Below are 19,404 nucleotides of genomic sequence, written 5' to 3'. Positions count from 1 at the left end.
ATTCTTTTCTATACTATTTCAAACACCCTGTCCCCTACTTACCACCTAAAAATGAAGAATACTAATAGTGACAATAAAATAAGGAGGAAATGAATAAAAATGTTAAATCAATAAATCTGGCCACAGTGAGAATAAAGATCATGGGCATCATCATCTTCTGGGCCATTTCTGAGGCTACAGAATTCACTCCTCATTCCTGATTCCAAATCACATGGATCTGTGTGTAGATGGATTTGCACATCTCCTGAAGAAGGCATCAATTAAATAATAAACTGAAAAATAGCGAGATCAGTTTCATTGGAAAGAATCAAGTATTTCTCTACCTAACTATAAATCTCGATCTAATCATTAAACAAAAACTGCACATTAAAAATAAATTAAGGCTACAACTCATGTAAAATATATTTGAATCATGCTGAAAATCAACATTACCACATTTTTAAAAGGTGAAAACAACCAACCTTTTTGTTTCAAGGGAGGCTCCTCTATTTCTCCTAAACCAAGACAAAAACAGTAAATTAGAAAAACTTTTAGCATAGCATAACACTGCCTCTCTCTTTTCCCATTTTCTTTTGTTCATTAAAAAAACCATCTATTAGTTTTGACATTAGTAGTCCTTATATTACTTTGCCTCCCAAATTCCAGTTTTTAAGTATAAACTTTGTGTATGTACATTTATGTGAGATAGTTTCACTTTTATGAGTTCAATAAAATCGTGGCAGCAATCCAAATTATACATTACAGTTCGTATATCATGTTCATTTCAGTTCTCTATTGTCCATCTCGACCTCTCACTGGGGCCAAACAAATACAAATTCAGACAAAGTCATAAAGAGGGCTAAAATAATATGAGCTTTCCTGGTAGTCAAGGCTGAATACATGATTTCTGATGACTAAGGCTGAGCCTAAAAAATGTCATGTAAAAGATAGACTCAACGCTTTGTTCTTTTCACATCCACTCAATAGTAGTTTATGTATGGTTGGAGTTGATTTCCTTTTGTTTAGTAATATATACGAGAGAGTACATAGGTTAGTTGCATAATTGTTGTGACATTTAGAATATGTCCCTCCATTCTACACCTCCATTTGCTTCAATAAATTTACTTTTGATTATGATTTTAATGTAACTGCTTTCTATTTGATCATGAATATGACTTACATGTATAAAACATATGTCTATCTATTATTGTTGTTATTTCAGTCTTCCTAAGGATAAACTTGAGAAATAGCTACTATTTTTTTTCCCCAAAGAAACATATAAACTGCGAGGTTTTTTTGTGAGTTTGTAGTAGTGCATAGTAAGACCCTCTCTACTATAGCGCTACCCAAATGGTAGCATTTAATTTTGACATCTTTGCCATAATGGCAGATGAGCTGTAAGATGAAAGCCAAATAGGGACCAATTTACTGAGTTTGGTAGTCTGTTGATTATGCTGTTAGAACTCAGAAGCGTATTCATTTGGGTTTAACCTGACCCCAGCGCTCATATGTGTTTAAACTTAAGCAAACCACCATAATGCGTAACTAATATTGTTCTGAGAAGTTAGGTGTGTCTCTATGCTCTTTGTACCTTTATCAGTGTCCTCATCCCCATCATCATCATCTTCTTCATCACCCTCAGACGAGATGATATCAGACAACAAAGAAAAGAAGCCATAGACCCAGTCCGTGGTTTCTTCCACAGCATCATGTACAAGTTTTAGAGGATCTGAGCCAATCTTGGAAATTGAGCTCGCTAGAAGTAATTAAAAACAAGAGAAAAATTTTACAATCATTCCCCAAAAAACTAAGAAAAGCTGTTTATCCTGATTTGTGCCTTTGACGCAAAATATGTCAATTTTGTAAATGTAAATGTCTCTTGGCTACAATTTTTTGGGGGGCTCAGAAATAGAAACTATGTTTTGTCACAGTATGCATGTGTATTCAATTAAAAAGAAAAGTTACTGAATACTTATGGTACTGGACCCTATGAGGTTAACAAGAAAGAAATTGCCCTTGAGAAGTTTATAATATAAATAAGAGTTTAATACAGGGCAAAATTAGGAATAGATTGAAATAATGTATGTCTATGTTATTCAAATTGCAATATACACCCTAAGTTATGGATGTTTGGGAGCAGAAGATATCATCATTGGCCCATATTATACTGGAAAGCATCATGGAGAAGATGCCTCTAAATTTGCAGGCAAACAAGAAGTGCCAAGTAGACATAAGTAGCTGTGACTCAAGTAAGACTGATAGGTCCATTTATTATAACTTGGGGTGCATCAGGAAAAATCTGGAATTGTCAAGGTAGTATTCATATCAGGTTCAAGTTAGATTCAATTTGTTTATCCTTGTTAAGCATCCCAGTACCTGAAAATAAAAAGTATTTAAATGTCTAGTAACTTTAGTAGATAGAATTAGGGAAAACTGAAGTCTATAAATCTTCCATTTTTTTATATCTTAGGAGATAGAAACTTTTTGCAAAATGAAAGATTAAAAAATAAAAATCCAAGCAAATAGACATAATAGATATTTCCAAAATGTTGTCCTTCTCATTTTAATTATATAAAAATTACTCTGAGGCAGCAAGGACAGCCCCTAATATCTGATTGAAGAGGCAATCTATCTAAAAATATGGTATAAGTTGCAACTGATTTTTCATCAATCTAAATTAAATTTTAGATTTATGTTTTCCTTAAGTTTAAAAACTATTTTAGCTTTTCAGAGATTTTTCTTCCTTTGATATCTTAAAAAACTAGAATTATATCAATATATGATATTATTTAAAGGTTAAGGACTCTAAAATTAGGCTTCTATTCTGATGGAGACAGGAAGTCACTGGAAGGTTAGAGTAAAGGAATGAAGTAATTTGACTTACATAACTTCATTCTCTGTGTTGAGGATTGAAAGAATGCCAGGTTGAAAATAGGGAGATCAGTAAGAGCCAAATGAAATAAGCACGGGGAAAGATGATGGTGATTTCTATCAGGATGATAGTGTGTGTGTGAAATATGGTCATTTTCTGAATGTATTTAAGATAGAATTAATCATATAAGCTTACAGTTTGGCTCCTGGGTGTGAAAGAAACAGAGGGTTACAGGATAACTTCAGGGTTTTTGGCATGAAAAACTGGCACGATGGAAATGCCACTTGCTGAAATGGGGAGGTCTGGAGAGAAAAAGGGTTTTTTAGGGGTAGTATAAAAATATCCGAGCTTTAGAATTCTCAAACTTGAGTTGCCTATTAGACATCTATGTGGAGATGTAGATGTTTGTACCACCCAATATGACCTACAAAAGAGAATTCTCAGCTAAAGATAAAAATTTAGGAGTTCAGCAGAGGATAGAAGTTATCCAAAATCATGGTACTGAATGATATCACCAAGGAAGTGGACCCAGGAACATACTAACATTTAGAAGACAGAGAGATCAGTCAGAGGGATGAACCAGCAATTGATTATGACAAGGAGAGATGAGAGAGATGGAGACAGAGATATATACACACACAACCAGAGAGAGAGAGAGAGAAGCAGAAAAAAGAGAGTGTAGTGTCTTAGATGTCAAGTGAGGAAATTGTCTTGAGGAGGGTACAGTGATCAACTGGCAAATGTTGCTGATAGGTCAAGTAAGATGAAGACTGAGAATAGACCTTTACATTTAATGATGAGGATGTCATTGGTGACCTTCAAAGGGCTGTTTCAGTGGAATGCATTCAAGACCAAATGGGAAGAATTTAGAGGTGGTAAATACGCCTTACTATAAATGACAGAGTTTGGGCAATGTTTGAAGAGTACTAGAATCATAGTGGGTTTTCTGTTGTTTAACACTGTTAAAATGGAAAGAATATTCCATTTTACACCAACGGGTAAGATCCTACAGAAAGGGAAAAAGTGTGTGCTCGCTTAGACAGCACATATACTAGAAAGGGGAAAAGTGATATGAGAGAAAGGATTTCTGGGGAAATTTTAATTTTATCTTTTATTTCAGGGGATTCACAACCCATCCAAGGATGCCAAGTTACAAAATGTTGGTTTCAGGGAAACTTATCTCCATGATTCAGTGACAATGTAACTTTACTCTTTGGACCTTATTTTACTGCATTCTGGAGAGTTTCATATGAGCAAGATATGGTAGTCTGAATGATGAGATTAAACCTTAGAGAAAGGAAATGAAATGGAATTTTATAATTGCAATTGAAAAATTTTAAAGAACTGTATGTAAGGAACTGGATTGTAATGGCACCATTAAATGTATTTTTTAGCACTAGTATATTTTATATCTAATGGAAGAATATGGCAAATGGGATTTTTATGATCTGAATAGATTGAAACCATTTCCCCATTTCCCTTTTTTCTAAATGTTCACTGAGGAACTTAACAATAAAAATCCAACAAAATAGATATCAGTTTAATTATCCTTATGCCTAAATGCACTATATATACACTCTGCAGACATGTATATTGCTTGGTTCTAAAATAGTCAAACCAGGATGTTTTCATGAAGTCAATGTTGCTGGCTTGAGATCAGCCTCTGATTTTTAGTTATGTGGACAACAACTTTAAAAACATCGATATAGATGTACATACAGATAATAGATACAGATTATAGGTATAACTTAAATAAGACAGGTATAACTTAAATAAGTTATAGGTATAACTTAAATAAGTCATCTGCATCTGTCTGAGCCACTCCAAAGGATGGTGATTGAAGAGGAATCCCAGGCATCTTCTGACCCTTTTGCCCATGAGTCCCTGTCTGCACCAGATGGTATTTATTGAACTTTACTCAAACTCACTGTATATAAACTCCTTGGTATAGAGCACCTAAAGCAGTGTAAAGGAAATAGTAAATGTTATTAATTCAACTTTCAGAGCCATTTAATTCAAACATATGGTGGTACTCCATGAATGTAGACTGTTAACAAATATTGTCTTGTGATCATTCAGTCACTACATTGTCACAGGCCACCTTGGCAGGGTCTGTGAAATCCAAACAATGCTTTTATCAGGACTCATGAAAGAACTAGTGACTGTCCCTTACCTCCCAGAAAATATTCACATTTAAATATTTGGATCTAAACTGAAGTAAGGTCTTTTAAAAGTGTCACAAATGCTACCCCAATTAGAAAAAATTCAATTTGTATGTATGCTGATGTGTGTACCTTGCACACAGGAGCATCCAAATGAAATTGACTAGGAAATAGAGATAGGCAATTATTTAGGACTTACTGTGTGCAATATCCTATCTTAATGTAATCAACATATCGCCGCCACTTATGGGCTTGCTGTACAGGTGTTTCTAATTTTGATATGTGAAGAACACTGAAAATATATAGTGGTAATTTTCCAGGCCTAAAAAAATTCTAATTTTAAGTGACTGGTTTCTCCATTCTTATTGCAGATAAGTACTGGAATACTTTTGTTTCTGTGGGTGAAAATTTGATCAAGTTAAGAAAAATATTAGCAAATCATGCATCATTTAATATGCTCTGAGTTACATGATAATTCTTGCTTGAAGTACTGTGAAATTACTTGGTCTTTGTGCAGGGTAAACACAGTTCCCTAGAACTTAACCAGTGCCAAACAGAGCTTCAAATGTGTTTCTCATTCTCATGCCACCCCCAAGGACGGGAAGAAGGGAAACATAAGTAGGAAAAACAAGTAAAAAGATAAAAAGATATAAATGTTGTGTTAGTATATGCAGAAAGCAGTGGTTGTCTCCTCTGTGTTTATAGGTTTCTTATACTCAAATATAACTGAGAGAATGCAAATTCTTATTAAACATTTTGGACTTGAGGTTTGACATCATTTATAATAGTCAACAATTTCCTAAGGATGTAAGATTGAAATGCTGATTTAATTTAGTTTATTTTTAACCAGAACACATTTGAAATGAAAAGCACTCACAATGAACTTAATAGCCCTCTGAGTCTTCAGGTCCAGGAGTTTCCAGCATTGACAATGCTTAAGTACAGATACTTAAGGAGTAACAAACAAAAATATGTGCTTTTATATCCACTTATTAAGGTCAGTGTCTTTATCAAAGGGACATTTACTCAAGACATTGTACTTTAAAGCATTTTAGGATCAGTCTGAAGTAACTTTCAAACAATTTCTCATGGGTTAGACCATTTAACTTGAACAAACTTGGCTGAACTCAATGATGTCAGAACTGCCATCTTTAATTTTTATCGTCATAATAGAAGGGCTTTCAATTTCTTATACTCTCTTAAAAGCCTTTTTTCTTCCATGTGTTTATTGTTTTCTTATTCTCTATTTCACTTCAAATTGAAAGTAAAGCCAATATGTGAAAAATGTAACACATCAAAGAAAGTCAAGAATTCAGGAAATGTTTGAAGCAGCACCTTTATTCCTCCATAGTTAATCTCTAAGATGTATTTATATCTTGCCAATGGAAGTTTGTAAAAGGCACACTAACTGGAATTCCAAATCTTCCCATTATTTTTTCTTGAAAAATTCCTGGAGGATAGCTATATTTTTGTAAGATTGCTTCAGTTCTAGAGACAACACTTGATATTTTGGTATCTAAGAAGCAACTTTTGTTGTACCAGAATAATAATAATTTGTAGCACTAACATAGCTTTTGCTTTTTTTTAGAGAGAGAGAGCAGGGCGGGGTGGGGGGGTTCAGAGGGAGAGAGAGTCTGAAGCAGACTCCACCCTGAGCATGGAGCCTAATGTGGGGCTCGATCCCATGACTCTGAGATCATGACCTGAGCTGAAATCAAGAGTCCAATGATCAACCAAATATGCCTGCCCCAACATAACTTTTTTAAACATAGCTTTTCCACCCAAGAAATATTTTAAGAAAGGCTCATTTCTTAATATCCTCTCTTTAAATCCACATCTAGTAATCCTTTAAATATGATTTCCACTGTTAAGTGTTTGCCTTCGGCTCAGGTTGTGATCTCAGGTCCTGGGATTGAGCCCCACATCGGGCTACTTGCTCAGTGGGGAGCCTGCTTCTCCTTCTCCTCTGCCTGCTGCTCCCCCTGCTTATGGTCTCTCACTCTCTCTCTGTCAAATAAATAAATAAAATCTTAAAAAATAAAAAATGGAGAGGTAGAGGCCAATGAAAATTAAATTCAGCTGCTACAGTATAGGCTTTGCATTAGATAACTTCCGTTGCAGTATATAATAACATTTCAAGGATCTCTGCATAGACGAAAATGTGGAATTCAAGCTATGTTGCAAAATTTCTTTGAAATTGAATATGTAGGTTAAAATAATTTTTTGTATTTATTTAATTAAACCTTTGTGATTTAGCAAGAAATATAAAGTCAGCTCATTTGAGACTCGATAATTTTAAGTTATGAAGTAACACAATATTTCTATAGAGCATCTCTCAGATGCTTCTAGAAAGAAAAAAAATATGATGAAAACTCATTTTGCTCTATTTAAATGTTTTCACAAATGAGTGATAACCATGTTATTGCCATATTCAATAATATATGTTATATTTTTAAAGTAGGGTGTTTAAAAAGTTGTATATAATCACCTGCCCTGAATTACATAAATGATGTATCTTCAAAACCAACTTTCTCTGAGTAACTTTCCTCCAACTGGCTTTTCAATATAGAGACAATGTACTGAGGCTGAAATTCCCTTGAACTTGTTATCCTTACCCTCAATGAACAGTCCTCAAAAATGGTGAAATGGAAAGTTGGATTCATGAAATTCCCTGGTACTTCCTTTTTTTTTAAGATTTTATTTATTTATGTATTTGAGAGGGAGAGAGGAACACACAAGCAAGGGAGAGGGGCAGAGGAAAAGGGACAAGCAGACTCCCCGCTGAGCAGGGAGCTGGATGCTGGGCTCAATCCCAGGACCCTGGGATCATGTCCTGAGCCAAAGGCAGGCACTTAACCGGCTGAGCCACCCAGGTACCCCTTCCCTTGGTACTTCTAATATTAACCACACTATGAGAGATTGTTACTTATGCAGGTGGAGTTGGGTTCTGAAGGCAGAAGAAGAGGCACTTGGGATGAAAATATGGACATAAAGTAGAGGGAGCAAGGAAATCTGGAGCCTGCGAGGGACGGGATGAGATTCACGAGAACAACCTGGAAATACGTACCATCAGCCCTATGACCTCCAAAACTCCCTCTCCAAAGAGAAGAAGCTGTCACCCTTGTCATGCTAAATATGCACGTAGGCCAGAAGTGGAAGAAGCTGAAGAAGGACCTGTCAGGAGCTGGAGTTGCTGTGGGATCAGCTGCTGTCCCATGCCAACAAGGTGAGCCAAGGGATCAGGACAACAGGCATACTCATATTTAAAGGAAGACATTTAAAATTTTAAATAGGGGAATAATAATTTAAAAAGATTTGCAATTTTCATTCTGCCCTCAGAATGAAAAGGAGGCAAAGGCAAGATTATAGGCAAAAAGAAAATATGTGGCTACTGCAACAATCTTGAGGAAACTAAGGCAGGAGTTCTAGAAATAAGGCACAGAGTATAGAACAGAACCAAGAGATGTTTTAAAGTTAAATGAGTGATTTTTTTATCACTGAGTATTTATGGATAGTGGGGAAAGAGGAAAGCTTACAAGGAATCCCATGTTTCTGACTTAAAAAGACTGGAAATGAACAGGATTTAGAATCTAGGAGGCAGGCCTGGAAAGAAATATAACTAGCTTAGTTAGGAATCTTGAGTTTACTGCTCCAACTGAATGTCCTTATGCAATTAGAAAAATTAGAGATTGAGGTTAAGGATGGGGAAAATAAAAATGCCTATGAGATTAATTTTTCCTTCAAAATAAAAATAGTTTTACTGACTCCCATGGTGGGAAAAATTTATTTTCTTAAAACTTATCTTACATGCTTTGATTGTTTAGAACTGTGTCACTACTTTTATCCTCTAAATCTTACTATCTTGCCATTTTAGAAGATTGATCCTATTATTAGATTGAGAGCCATATATTAAAGATAAGTAGGCTAAATATGATGGCAGCTTGCTTATCACTTGTTTGGGTAATGCAGTCATTGCAACTGAAGCAATGGAACAAGGTGATATTGTCTGACAGGGGCAAGAAGCCAATGATGCCACAGAAGAGAGTTACAAAAGTCATAAGAAGATAAGGTTTTAATAAGGAAGTAGCTGTCAACAGTTCTAATGTTGTAAGATTTAACCAAGATGAAGATGTTAAGTGTGAAAGAACACAAGTAGGGGGAGTGGGAGAGGGAAAGGCAGGCTTCCCACTGACCAAGGAGCCCAATGCGAGGCTCGATCTCAGGACTCCGGGATCATGACCTGAGCTGAAGGCAGACACCCAAAGACTGAGACACCCAGGTGCCCCTAGACTGAAGTAGTTCTAATGCTTTAGCAGCCAATGTAAGCAAACCCAAACCTAAGACTGTACATGCCTCAAGGTTAAGAAATCAAAACCTAAGGACAGCCAATCACAGACAACCAGCCTTTACCAAATAAGGCGAATGCTTAGCTATAGCCCATCAAATAATTGCCTTGCTTTGCTTCCACCTCTTTTCTATAAAAGTCTTCCAACTCCTGCAGGTAGAGTTCTCATAATCACTTTCTGTTTGGGGCTACCTGGTTCCACGTGATTTTTCTTCAAACTCTTAATATTTTGAATAAGCCCCAGTTTATCTTTTAACATCCCAGATAAATATTTTCCCAAACCATTGTCATTTTCTCTCTCCATCTTCTTTTCTCTTCCTCTCTGGTCATCGTTTCTCTCTCCCCTCTCTCAGATCTCTGGATACTACCAGTATGAGATGACAATGACCAGGCTCTATCTCTTTTTTAGTGATAACCATGTAAGAAATAGAATAAAATAAAGGGCAGACACAAAGCTTTTGAAGTACATCAGATTCTAAAAGATAAAACTCATGTGATTTACCATTTTGAAGAAATAAAATACTTGCAGATGTTGGATATTTAGATGCTTTTAAACCAAAGAAAAACTAGGATTCTGATTTAAAAACACTTTTGGTGAGCTAATTGTTTTATTGACTGCACAAGGAAATGACTGTCACTTTTCTAATCTACATTTGAATAGTCATAGCGTAGCTCCAATCCTTGCCATTCAAAATCTGAGGCATGGGCATTTTCCTTCTGCTTTTTAACATTTTCTCAATTCAGATTTTCCCACATTCATCTTTACTATTAACAGACTTCAGTATTTTAGAAATGTACACTTGTATGGAACCCTAATGAAATTAAAGACAAGAAACTTTAGTTAAAATTACGTGGCTATTTCAATATTTAATAGTTTCATGGCAATGTTTCTAAGTCTTTCTTTGCTATTCCTCAACTGTAACTTTTTGAGGCAATGAGGAATGCTACTGAATGCAAATAGATGTACACTTCACCTCTCTTTCCCAATATGACCCCAATCAACCAATTTTTTGCTGGCAAAATGCGGTTGCAAATGTTTAAACCTGGAATATTTCCAGCCTACTGGAGCTAGACCCATGTCAAATAAAGGGCATTTTATATTCTGAAACAAAATTTCAAACAACTTCTGGCTCCTTTTACCCATGTCAAGTATCTAAGTAAAATGAGAAAATCTTATTATACTTTTATTAATGAGCATGGTGTAGATGTTATTATATTAATTGAAAAACCAGTTTGCTTTCCTCTTTTGTAAAAAAAAAAAAACGTATCTTCAATATGAACACAGTTCTAATGTTATAATATTAACAAGTAATGGAAAAGCAAGTTTTCTGTAGATTTACAGATTTTGATGGACTTGTTTCCAAGCTAACATTCAATGGAATGAATTTTCTGGTAGCACAATAGTCAAAATATCACAGTACTCCAATTGGATGATTTACTTGGATCATTATATTACAAACTTAACAGGCCAGTGGAGAAGAGAGATATTAAATTTGGGATTAATATAGCAATTAGTGTATCTGGACTAATTATTTAATAAACATGTGTTTGGTCAGTCAACGTTTAGTTTTGGAAACTCTTTTTTTTTTTTTTTTTAAGATTTTATTTATTTATTCGACAGAGAGAGAGATAGCGAGAGCAGGAACACAAGCAGGGAGAGTGGGAGAGCGAGAAGCAGGCTTCCTGCTGAGCAGGGAGCCCGATGTGGGACTCGATCCCAGGACCCTGGGATCATGACCTGAGCCGAAGGCAGACGCTTAACGACTGAGCCACCCAGGTGCCCCTAGTTTTGGAAACTCTTGACTGTATTATATAGTCTCTTTAGCTATTCTATTGCTCAGTGTTAGCTTAGGAAATAATTTTGAAGTTCTTTTTACCACATTAAAATGTAGTATGTAGGGCCATGAATCATTTGCTTACTGTATCATATAATAGTAACAAACCATTTCAGAATGGCTAGAACATTTCCTCAATGTTAAAATAAAATAGAGTACTTTAATCATTGGATGTCTTTTGTGTAATTGCTAGAATCTATGTATATTCACATGATATTTAAAAATTGGAAATCAAGTAGTCAATTCATCTTTTTGAAATATGCCTATTCATCTTTTTGAAACATTGAAATATGCTTAAGGTCATGAAGAATAAATTAAAATAATACTAACTATAATTTATCTAATAATGACGATGTGCCATTCAAAATTCCAAGTGCTTTGTATGTATTAACTTATTCAAGATTCACAGGGCCATATGAAACAGGTATTATTATTACCTAGAGAATATGAAATTGAGGCACACAGTAATTTCCCCAAGATTACACAGCAACTGATTGGTAAAGTCAGGATTCTAACCCCAAATTCTAGTCCCAGAACTTGCATTCAACTTGCATTCAACTTGCATTCAACTGCAATACTAACATTATCTGTATCATCATAAACTAATACTTTATAAAGAAATACTATGCTCATTACTCAGCATTCAGAGTGTAAAAAATGTTATCACCCTTTCCTTTATTTCCTTATTTATTTATTCATTCTTTCACCTAAACATTCTTCCAAAGGTTTGTTGAACTCATACTTTGTACTAAACACTTCTAAGCACTTGAAAACTCAAGTAAATGAAATAAAGCCATTTCCTTACAATCCTAACAAATCAGTGGAGAAGAGAGATTTTAAATAAATAATCACACCCTGGGGTGCCTGGGTGGCTCAGTCTGTTAAGCCTCCAATGCTTGATTTTGGCTCAGGTCATGATCCTATGGTTGTGGAATGGAGTCCCCCCTCGGGCCCTGTGTTCAGTGCAGAGTCTGCTTGTCTCTCTCTTTCTCTGCTCCTCCCCCTGCTCGCTCTCTTTATCTCTAAAATAAATAAATAAAATCTTCAAAAAAATAATCACACCCAATTAAATATATACAACTTGTAAATAAATGCTATGAGTAAAGATTAAATAATATAATGAGGAAGTAGGACAAAGTGACTTGATTTACATTGAAAGTTCAGGCAAGGTTTTTGTAAGGAAGTGAATTTAAGCATAGCACTGAAAGATGTATAATAGCCTATCCATCAAAAATTTGGGTGTTAACAGATGGTATGATTTATAATTGTATCCATCTACATGGATAAATTTATAAATGCAACATAAGGCCCCATTTGGTAAGGTTCAAACGAGTGGTATAGAACACTGGTATCAAACTTATGGATTTTTTGACCTTGAAATTCACCACCAGCAAAAACCTGGAACCTAACATCAAATTACCAACTTTTTATTTGATAGAAGAACGTCACTTAAAAACAGTGACAGAAATAATATCTGTAATTATCATCATTTCCAAAAAGAATTTTAAGACTAAAAATGTAGGCACCATAAAGTTAAGAATACTTCTTTAAAATAAATAAATTTTTCTTTATCTTTTTCCTCATTTCATGAAGAAGCAACAAATTTCGATTAGGATCTGGAAATCACTGGACTATGGAAACTTCTGCTTCCTTGATGTGTTTATAAGCGGGCTGGATTTGGGTAATGAAATATATCCTTTTAGATGTAGTGACCAAGAGGACCAAACAAGCCTGGGGCATTGAACAGAAAAGTAGGATTTGAGATAAGCCTTGAAGCAGAATGAGAATCACAAAAAATGTCAACTATACTTGAAAACTCAGGGCACATGAGAACTGATAAAGTCTAAAATGTTGCATTTAGTGTCTCGGTCTTCCAAGTCTCCTAAAATGTGATAACATATTCATATACAGACAGTCACACAGACATCTCTCTACACTTACACACATGCACACGCACAAATGTACATATATACATAACCATTAAATGTTAAATTTATACATTCTGATTGGCTTTGGGTCTTCCCTGAATCATTTTACTACTACTCTACACTCACAGCCTGACAAACAGCGCACCTGCTTAACTGGGCTAAGTGCCAGAAAAAAAAAATCAGGGAAATTAATTTCCAAGAGCAGTACATAAATGGCACACCTCATTAGAAAATCTATTTAAAAGGCACATCAGGAGATGTCTGCAAGACTTTCGTAAGAAATTGATGCTTCTTACCATCATGTCCTTGCTGGCTTTCTTCTCAGATTACTGATCTTCCTTACCAGTAATAAGATTCAAATTCAAGTTATGCTTAATGAATGTCTCCTATGTGCCAGGCACGTATGTTTTACATAGATTAGCTTATCTAATTCTTATAAAATTGTTTTGAAATAAGTATGTGGAATGCATGCAAAAATTACCAAATGTGCTTCTTTGAGACCTCCTGGTACAATCATATAATGATTTTTCCTTCTTATGGATAAGGATGCTAATGAATTATGAGCCTTGTTCTTAGGCAAGAAAAGCCAGGAGTTACTACAATTTATTCCTGTACCTTCTGACCTAGAGGAAAATCATTAATATCTACTAATGCCTGAGTTTGTAGTGATCTCTTCAGAAATCTTATTTTTTGCATTTATTGTTTAGAGAGAAAAAGTTGTCTCTTTATAAATAAGGCAAACAAGTTTGTAAGGAATTTCAACCAAAGCCCACAAATTCTGATCCTGAAAGAGTTATTAAATCATCAGGGCACCCCTCTGTTTTCTGAAAGAGCTTCCTGGCTGAGTCTGCAGAAGCTTGAGGGCAAGGCCTCCAGCAGACTTTATGACCCTCTGGCCTCAGTTAATAAAAAAGCAACATTGCCCTGCACTACCTACACCCCAATTTGGCCTTTTTGAAGACTCATCTGCCAGGAGAAAAGTAAAGACAAGATGGATAGTATCTGGGTGATCTGAATCTTGGTTTCTCCCTGTTGTCCTGAGGTAAGCATTAACAGCTCTCATTTTCACTTTCACAAGTATCCTGTTTTTAGATAAGTTATTTACAGTCATCCTATGTGATGGCTTTGTATGCTCTTAAATCACTAAACTGGAACTACATTTCCCAGAATTCCCTAACATGTAAGGTCTAGGTAACAGTTGGGCACAAGAGAAATTTGCATGAGCTTTAGAAAGCAAAACAGAAGTATTAGCTGCTATTTATTTTCTGAAGGTTGGTGTAGGGCAGGTGCTGTTGCAGCTCATGCACATTATCGCCCATATGCTGGCTGACCTTGACAGGTGGCAGCAGCCGGCTGCATGTTCTCCAGTTCCCACTGGACCGCCTCCTTCAGCATCTCCAAATCCTGGCCAGGTGCTGTGCAGTTCCATCGTGGAAGGCACCACTTTATCTTGAGCTCACCCACATCATTGTAATTTGAGGTGGTGAGAGTCAAATAAGGGTTCCAGTTTGTCCTTGTCAATTCCAGTTGGTCCTTAGTCTTCCCTATTCTATTTCCATCTGCCCTTTTCAATGACAGGGTTCAGGATATGCTTCCCCAAATACGGCACCTTGGCATATTGAATGTTTTCAGCTAGAAGAATTTGAGAAATGACATGTGCAAGAAGGACTTTCTGACCTTCCCCTGAAGCAGGTCATAAAACTCTCCTGAGGAAGGTATCCTCCCTAAACGCAGAGGAAAGGAATATCCTTATTTCCAAGATGCCCAGAGGAATCTGAATGAATGGCCCTTGCTGTTTCCCTCAATTTAGGGCACTTAGCTCATATTCTTTTTGTCCTGTCACATTTTCCCCCCACTTTCTCCTTTTCATATAACCTAGCATAAAAATGCTTGGGCTTAACTGCTTCTTAAGGTCTTCCTTTCTTTATGAAGGCTCCTGTGTCTCATAAAACTTACATTAAGTAAATCTGAATGCTTTTCTCTTGTTAATTTACCTTTTGTTAGAAGGGCCCCAGCCAACATTTTAGAAAGGTGGAGGAAAAAGGTATTTTTCCTCTCCTGCACCAACTTCCACTCTACTGACCCATGACCTACTGCCAGATACACTTCAGTAGCCCTACCTAGACTGCTAATCAACTCTCATGAATGCATAAGCCATATATTAAACCTTCTATTCTATATCACTCATAGTAACTCTACTCTGATCAAATTCTGACAGATAAACCATATTATTTTTGGACAGTGTTTGAACTTTATTTTTAGGAAGAAATGAAGGGTAGGTGAAATCTCTTTTCTAGTATCTGGTTTTGGTGTTTCTTTTTGTTTGTTTGTTTGTTTGTTGATGTCCTAAAATTTGTCTCATTTGATAGGAAGAAGCAAAGTCACAAATTTTGCTGACCAGAAAGCAAGGTGCTATTCCCATTTGACAGGCAAGGACACCACGTTCCTAGTCATGTTAGCTTGTAGGTTATAGAGCTGTAGAATGAACTCAAGTCTTCTGAAAGAAGCAATAAAAGCCAATTCTACATATGCCTCACAGGTAGATTATTTGGGTACATCATATCAAATTCAGAAAATTAGGAAGTGTGAAGGTTGCCTAGAAGAGAATCATTATTCTCAATCCAGTACAGTATTCACTTATTCTCTATGAACAACTTCGTAATGACTTAAAAGTGCTTACCTACTTTTCTAAAGTGCTGGAGAGTAATTTAGAGCCCAGGGACAGCTGCCCTGTCTGGTCTTCAGAGCTATTCCCAGTATGCTTTCTTTTATCACTAACCTTGTATTAACAATACATATTTCAAAGACATTATGTAATGCAAAAGACTCATAATATTAATCCTTAGTAAATATTTGAAATATATCAATTAAAAATAACATTATAACATAAGAGTACAATTTACATTTTGACACTCTTATTGAAGCAAATGATTTTTTTTTTCTGTGAAGAATCAACATAAAAAAGGCAAGTTAGAATTTACTAAATGGAGAAAAGAAATTAAAATTTTAATATGAATGTATATATCCCATGCAACCAATGGTTAATATGAGTTACAGGTTTTATGCTGTAATCATACAGTCTTTGAACTTATATTGTTTTGGTTTCAGAAATTGCACATTCAAACCTGAATTAGCAAAAAGTATTTGCACTTCTTATTTGAAGAATTTATATATGTGTTCTTTAGAATTTCAGCTTTGTGATTTTTTTTTTCATTTCAAATTCATTGGACATTTATCTTCCTAGATGTGATCTCATGATGCCAGTCATTCCAATATATCATCTTTCTTTTTGCACCTATTGTAATTACAATAACTTATTTATTTATTTATTTATTTATTTATTTATTTATTTATTTGACAGAGAGAGACACAGTGAGAGAGGGAACACAAGCAGGGGGAGTGGGAGAGGGAGAAGCAGGCTTCCCACTGAGCGGGGAGCCCGATGCGGGGCTCGATCCCAGGACCCTGGGATCATGTCCTGAGCCGAAGGCAGACGCTTAACGACTGAGCCACCCAGGCGCCCCTAATTACAATAACTTTTTGTCCACTAGAGTATTGTATGGCATTTCCTTATATCTAAGTATTTATCTAAAGATGTATAACTTGGCAAAATAATTTTCTGAGAGTAGAATAGGTGGTGGCCAGCCTTCAAATTGGCCCCTAATGATCACTGCCTGCTGGTATTCACACCATTATGTAGTCTCTTAGGACAACAAATAAGGCTAACCTGCATAACCAAAAGGATTTTGCAGAACTGACTGTATGTGATTTTCAAGTCTAGATCATAAGAGGTTTTGTGGTTTCTGCCTTGTTCTCTTGGATCTGAGAGCAGTCAGTTGCCATGTTGTGAAGACACACCAGCATTAACTTGACAGCCAAATCAATGAGACATCTTGCCAATGGTTCCACTACCACAGAAGATCTTTCAGATGTCTACACCACCAGCCAACTTCTTTACTGCAACCACAAGATATAAGCCTTTCCCAAACTCTTGACCTGCAAAAACTGTTTGGCATAATAAACATTTATTGTTGTTTTAAACCACTTATTTTTTTTTAAAGATTTTATTTATTTATTTGAGAGAGAGAGAGAGAGAGCATGAGAGGGGGAGGGTCAGAGGGAGAAGCAGACTCCCTGCTGAACAGGGACCCTGATGTGGGACTCGATCCTGGGACTCCAGGATCATGACCTGAGCTGAAGGCAGTCGCTTAACCAACTGAGCCACCCAGGCACCCTAAACCACTTATTTTTGAAGTAATTTATTATGTAGCAATGGATGACCATTACAAAATATGACAAGTAACATTTCATCTTATAAACATATTTTATTATTTTTAATTCTGATTTTATAAATGTATTAATTTTTAAAGTTGGTCAAAAAATGGATGAAATAAAAATTTTATATTTTTTCTTCATAATGTAAGAAATTATTTCAAAATCAAAATGTCAACATTATGTATCCTGTAAGAAATGGATAGCAGAATACTTAGTACATGACAGGCACTCATGTACAGATGAATAAGACAGTCCCTTCCTCAGATACTTTTAAGTTTCTGAGTGAAACAGACAAGGAAAGAGATACTGATAATACAGTGTGTTAACTGCTGTGAATACAGCTACCCGTAAGGTACTAAGGGAATGAAAGCACAGTGCAGAGAATTTTTCTTAGGAAATCTGAGACTGTTTCACCAAAAAAGGGAGTAAGTCTTAAAGGATGAATTCATCCTTCAAGAAAATGGAGGAATGAATCTTTATTAGTGATATTAATATTTATGCAGTGCTTGTGATAAAGCAGGTTCTGTTCTAAGCACTTCAAATATATTCACTTATATAATTCTCTTAACAATTTTATTACATAGCTACTATTATTGTCCCCACTTTATAGATGATGAAACTGAGGCAAAGAGAGGCTAAATGATTTACCCAATATCACACAGGTAGGAAGTTGTAAGATCTGGATTTAATACCAGGGAAACCCAGCACCAGAGTTCACATTTTTAACTAATTTACTACACTTTCTGGTTGGGGGGGGGGGGTTGGGCAGAGGATGGTATGAGCAGAGGCAAGGAAAAGTGAGAATATATGTGTTCCTAGGGAAAGAAAGCAGGGAAAAGCAATAGTAAGGATGGCTGGAAATCAGGTTGCATGAGCTGAATTACAAGATGAAAAGAGAGAGCTAAACCAAGGACTTGAGTTTCATGCCAAAGAGTTTATACTTTGGCAATAGGAAATACTTGGTGAAATTTATGTTTTATGAAGATACCTTTGGAGCAACAGTTAAGGGGAGAGACTGGAAGAGGGAGGCAAGAAGAAATTGCATTAGTGCTTCAACAGAGAATCAAGGTCTGAAATGTAATAATGGAGACAGCGGTAACCAGAGAAGGGAGGGGATTCATGAGACATATGAGAGTTAGCTGGCATCAAGTGTGGTGATTGGTCGTGTCCAGCAGACTTAAAAGATGACTTGCAGGTTTCTTTTTGTGGGAAATGGATAGATGGTTAGGTCACTAATAAATATAGGAAACTGGTGGAGGAGGCCTCACACAGAAGATGTGCCTAATAAACACTCCTTGAAAGAAGAAATGAAGTAGCAGTAATACAGAGGCTATTTTTTCCCCCCATGAGATGAAATACCAGTAACATAGGCATTATCAATAACACCTAATTACAGTAGTCCAAGGAAGCTCTACCACGGATTGTAAGTATGTCTTACATTTAAGTAATCTAATCTGAAAGTCTAATTACAGGTAGCTGCTCATTTTATAAAATAATTAAGAACAAATTCCTTGCAATAGTAATTCCTGTGGTGTACTTACTAAATTATTAACTTTATAAATATGAGATTTAAAAGCAATTCTGAAAATATATCTATTGTAAAACTTAAAGAACTGTATTTTACAATCATATTTGGTTCCAAAATGTAAATGAATGAAATTCTAGAAAAGGAAAGAATAGACGAAATATCACCATTGATACAGGCTCAAGGGAAATAAAATCATCTAGAGTCATATAACCAAGTTTTCACTTAAAACTCTAGGTCATAATTTTATATTATAGACATTTCAATTGAATATCCTTTTAAAAGCCTCCATTACAAGGTTCCTCAAAAAGTTGAAAATAGAGCTACCATATGATCCAGCAATTGCACTACTGGGTTTTTACCCCAAAGATACAAATGTAGGGATCCGAAGGGGTACGTGCACCCTGATGTTTATAGCAGCAATGTCCACAATAGCCAAACTGTGGAAAGAGCCAAGATGTCCATAGACAGATGAATGGATAA

The 19,404-nt window shown here is 35.7% G+C and overlaps 1 protein-coding gene across 2 annotated transcripts in view; it reads right to left on the bottom strand.

Annotated features, from left to right (window-relative positions):
- Positions 1–19,404, bottom strand: part of TRDN (triadin) — a 365,907-nt gene that overhangs the window by 298,710 nt on the left and 47,793 nt on the right. For both annotated transcript variants that reach the window (XR_004299993.1, XM_032407956.1), the window contains exons 3-4: positions 1,571–1,735; positions 462–494 (exon numbers count right to left, since the gene is read on the bottom strand). Coding sequence is in view for 1 of the 2 variants with exons in the window: in XM_032407956.1 (XP_032263847.1) it covers positions 462–494; positions 1,571–1,735 (198 nt within the window). In the remaining variant the exon portion in view is untranslated. The remainder of the gene's footprint in view (positions 1–461; positions 495–1,570; positions 1,736–19,404) is intronic.

The sequence above is a fragment of the Phoca vitulina genome, unplaced genomic scaffold, assembly GCF_004348235.1.
Source record: "Phoca vitulina isolate PV1807 unplaced genomic scaffold, GSC_HSeal_1.0 scaffold9, whole genome shotgun sequence".
Classification (NCBI taxonomy): Eukaryota; Metazoa; Chordata; class Mammalia; order Carnivora; family Phocidae; genus Phoca; species Phoca vitulina.
Note: the sequence above shows the minus strand (reverse complement) of the source record. Positions and strands in the feature narration are given on the sequence as shown.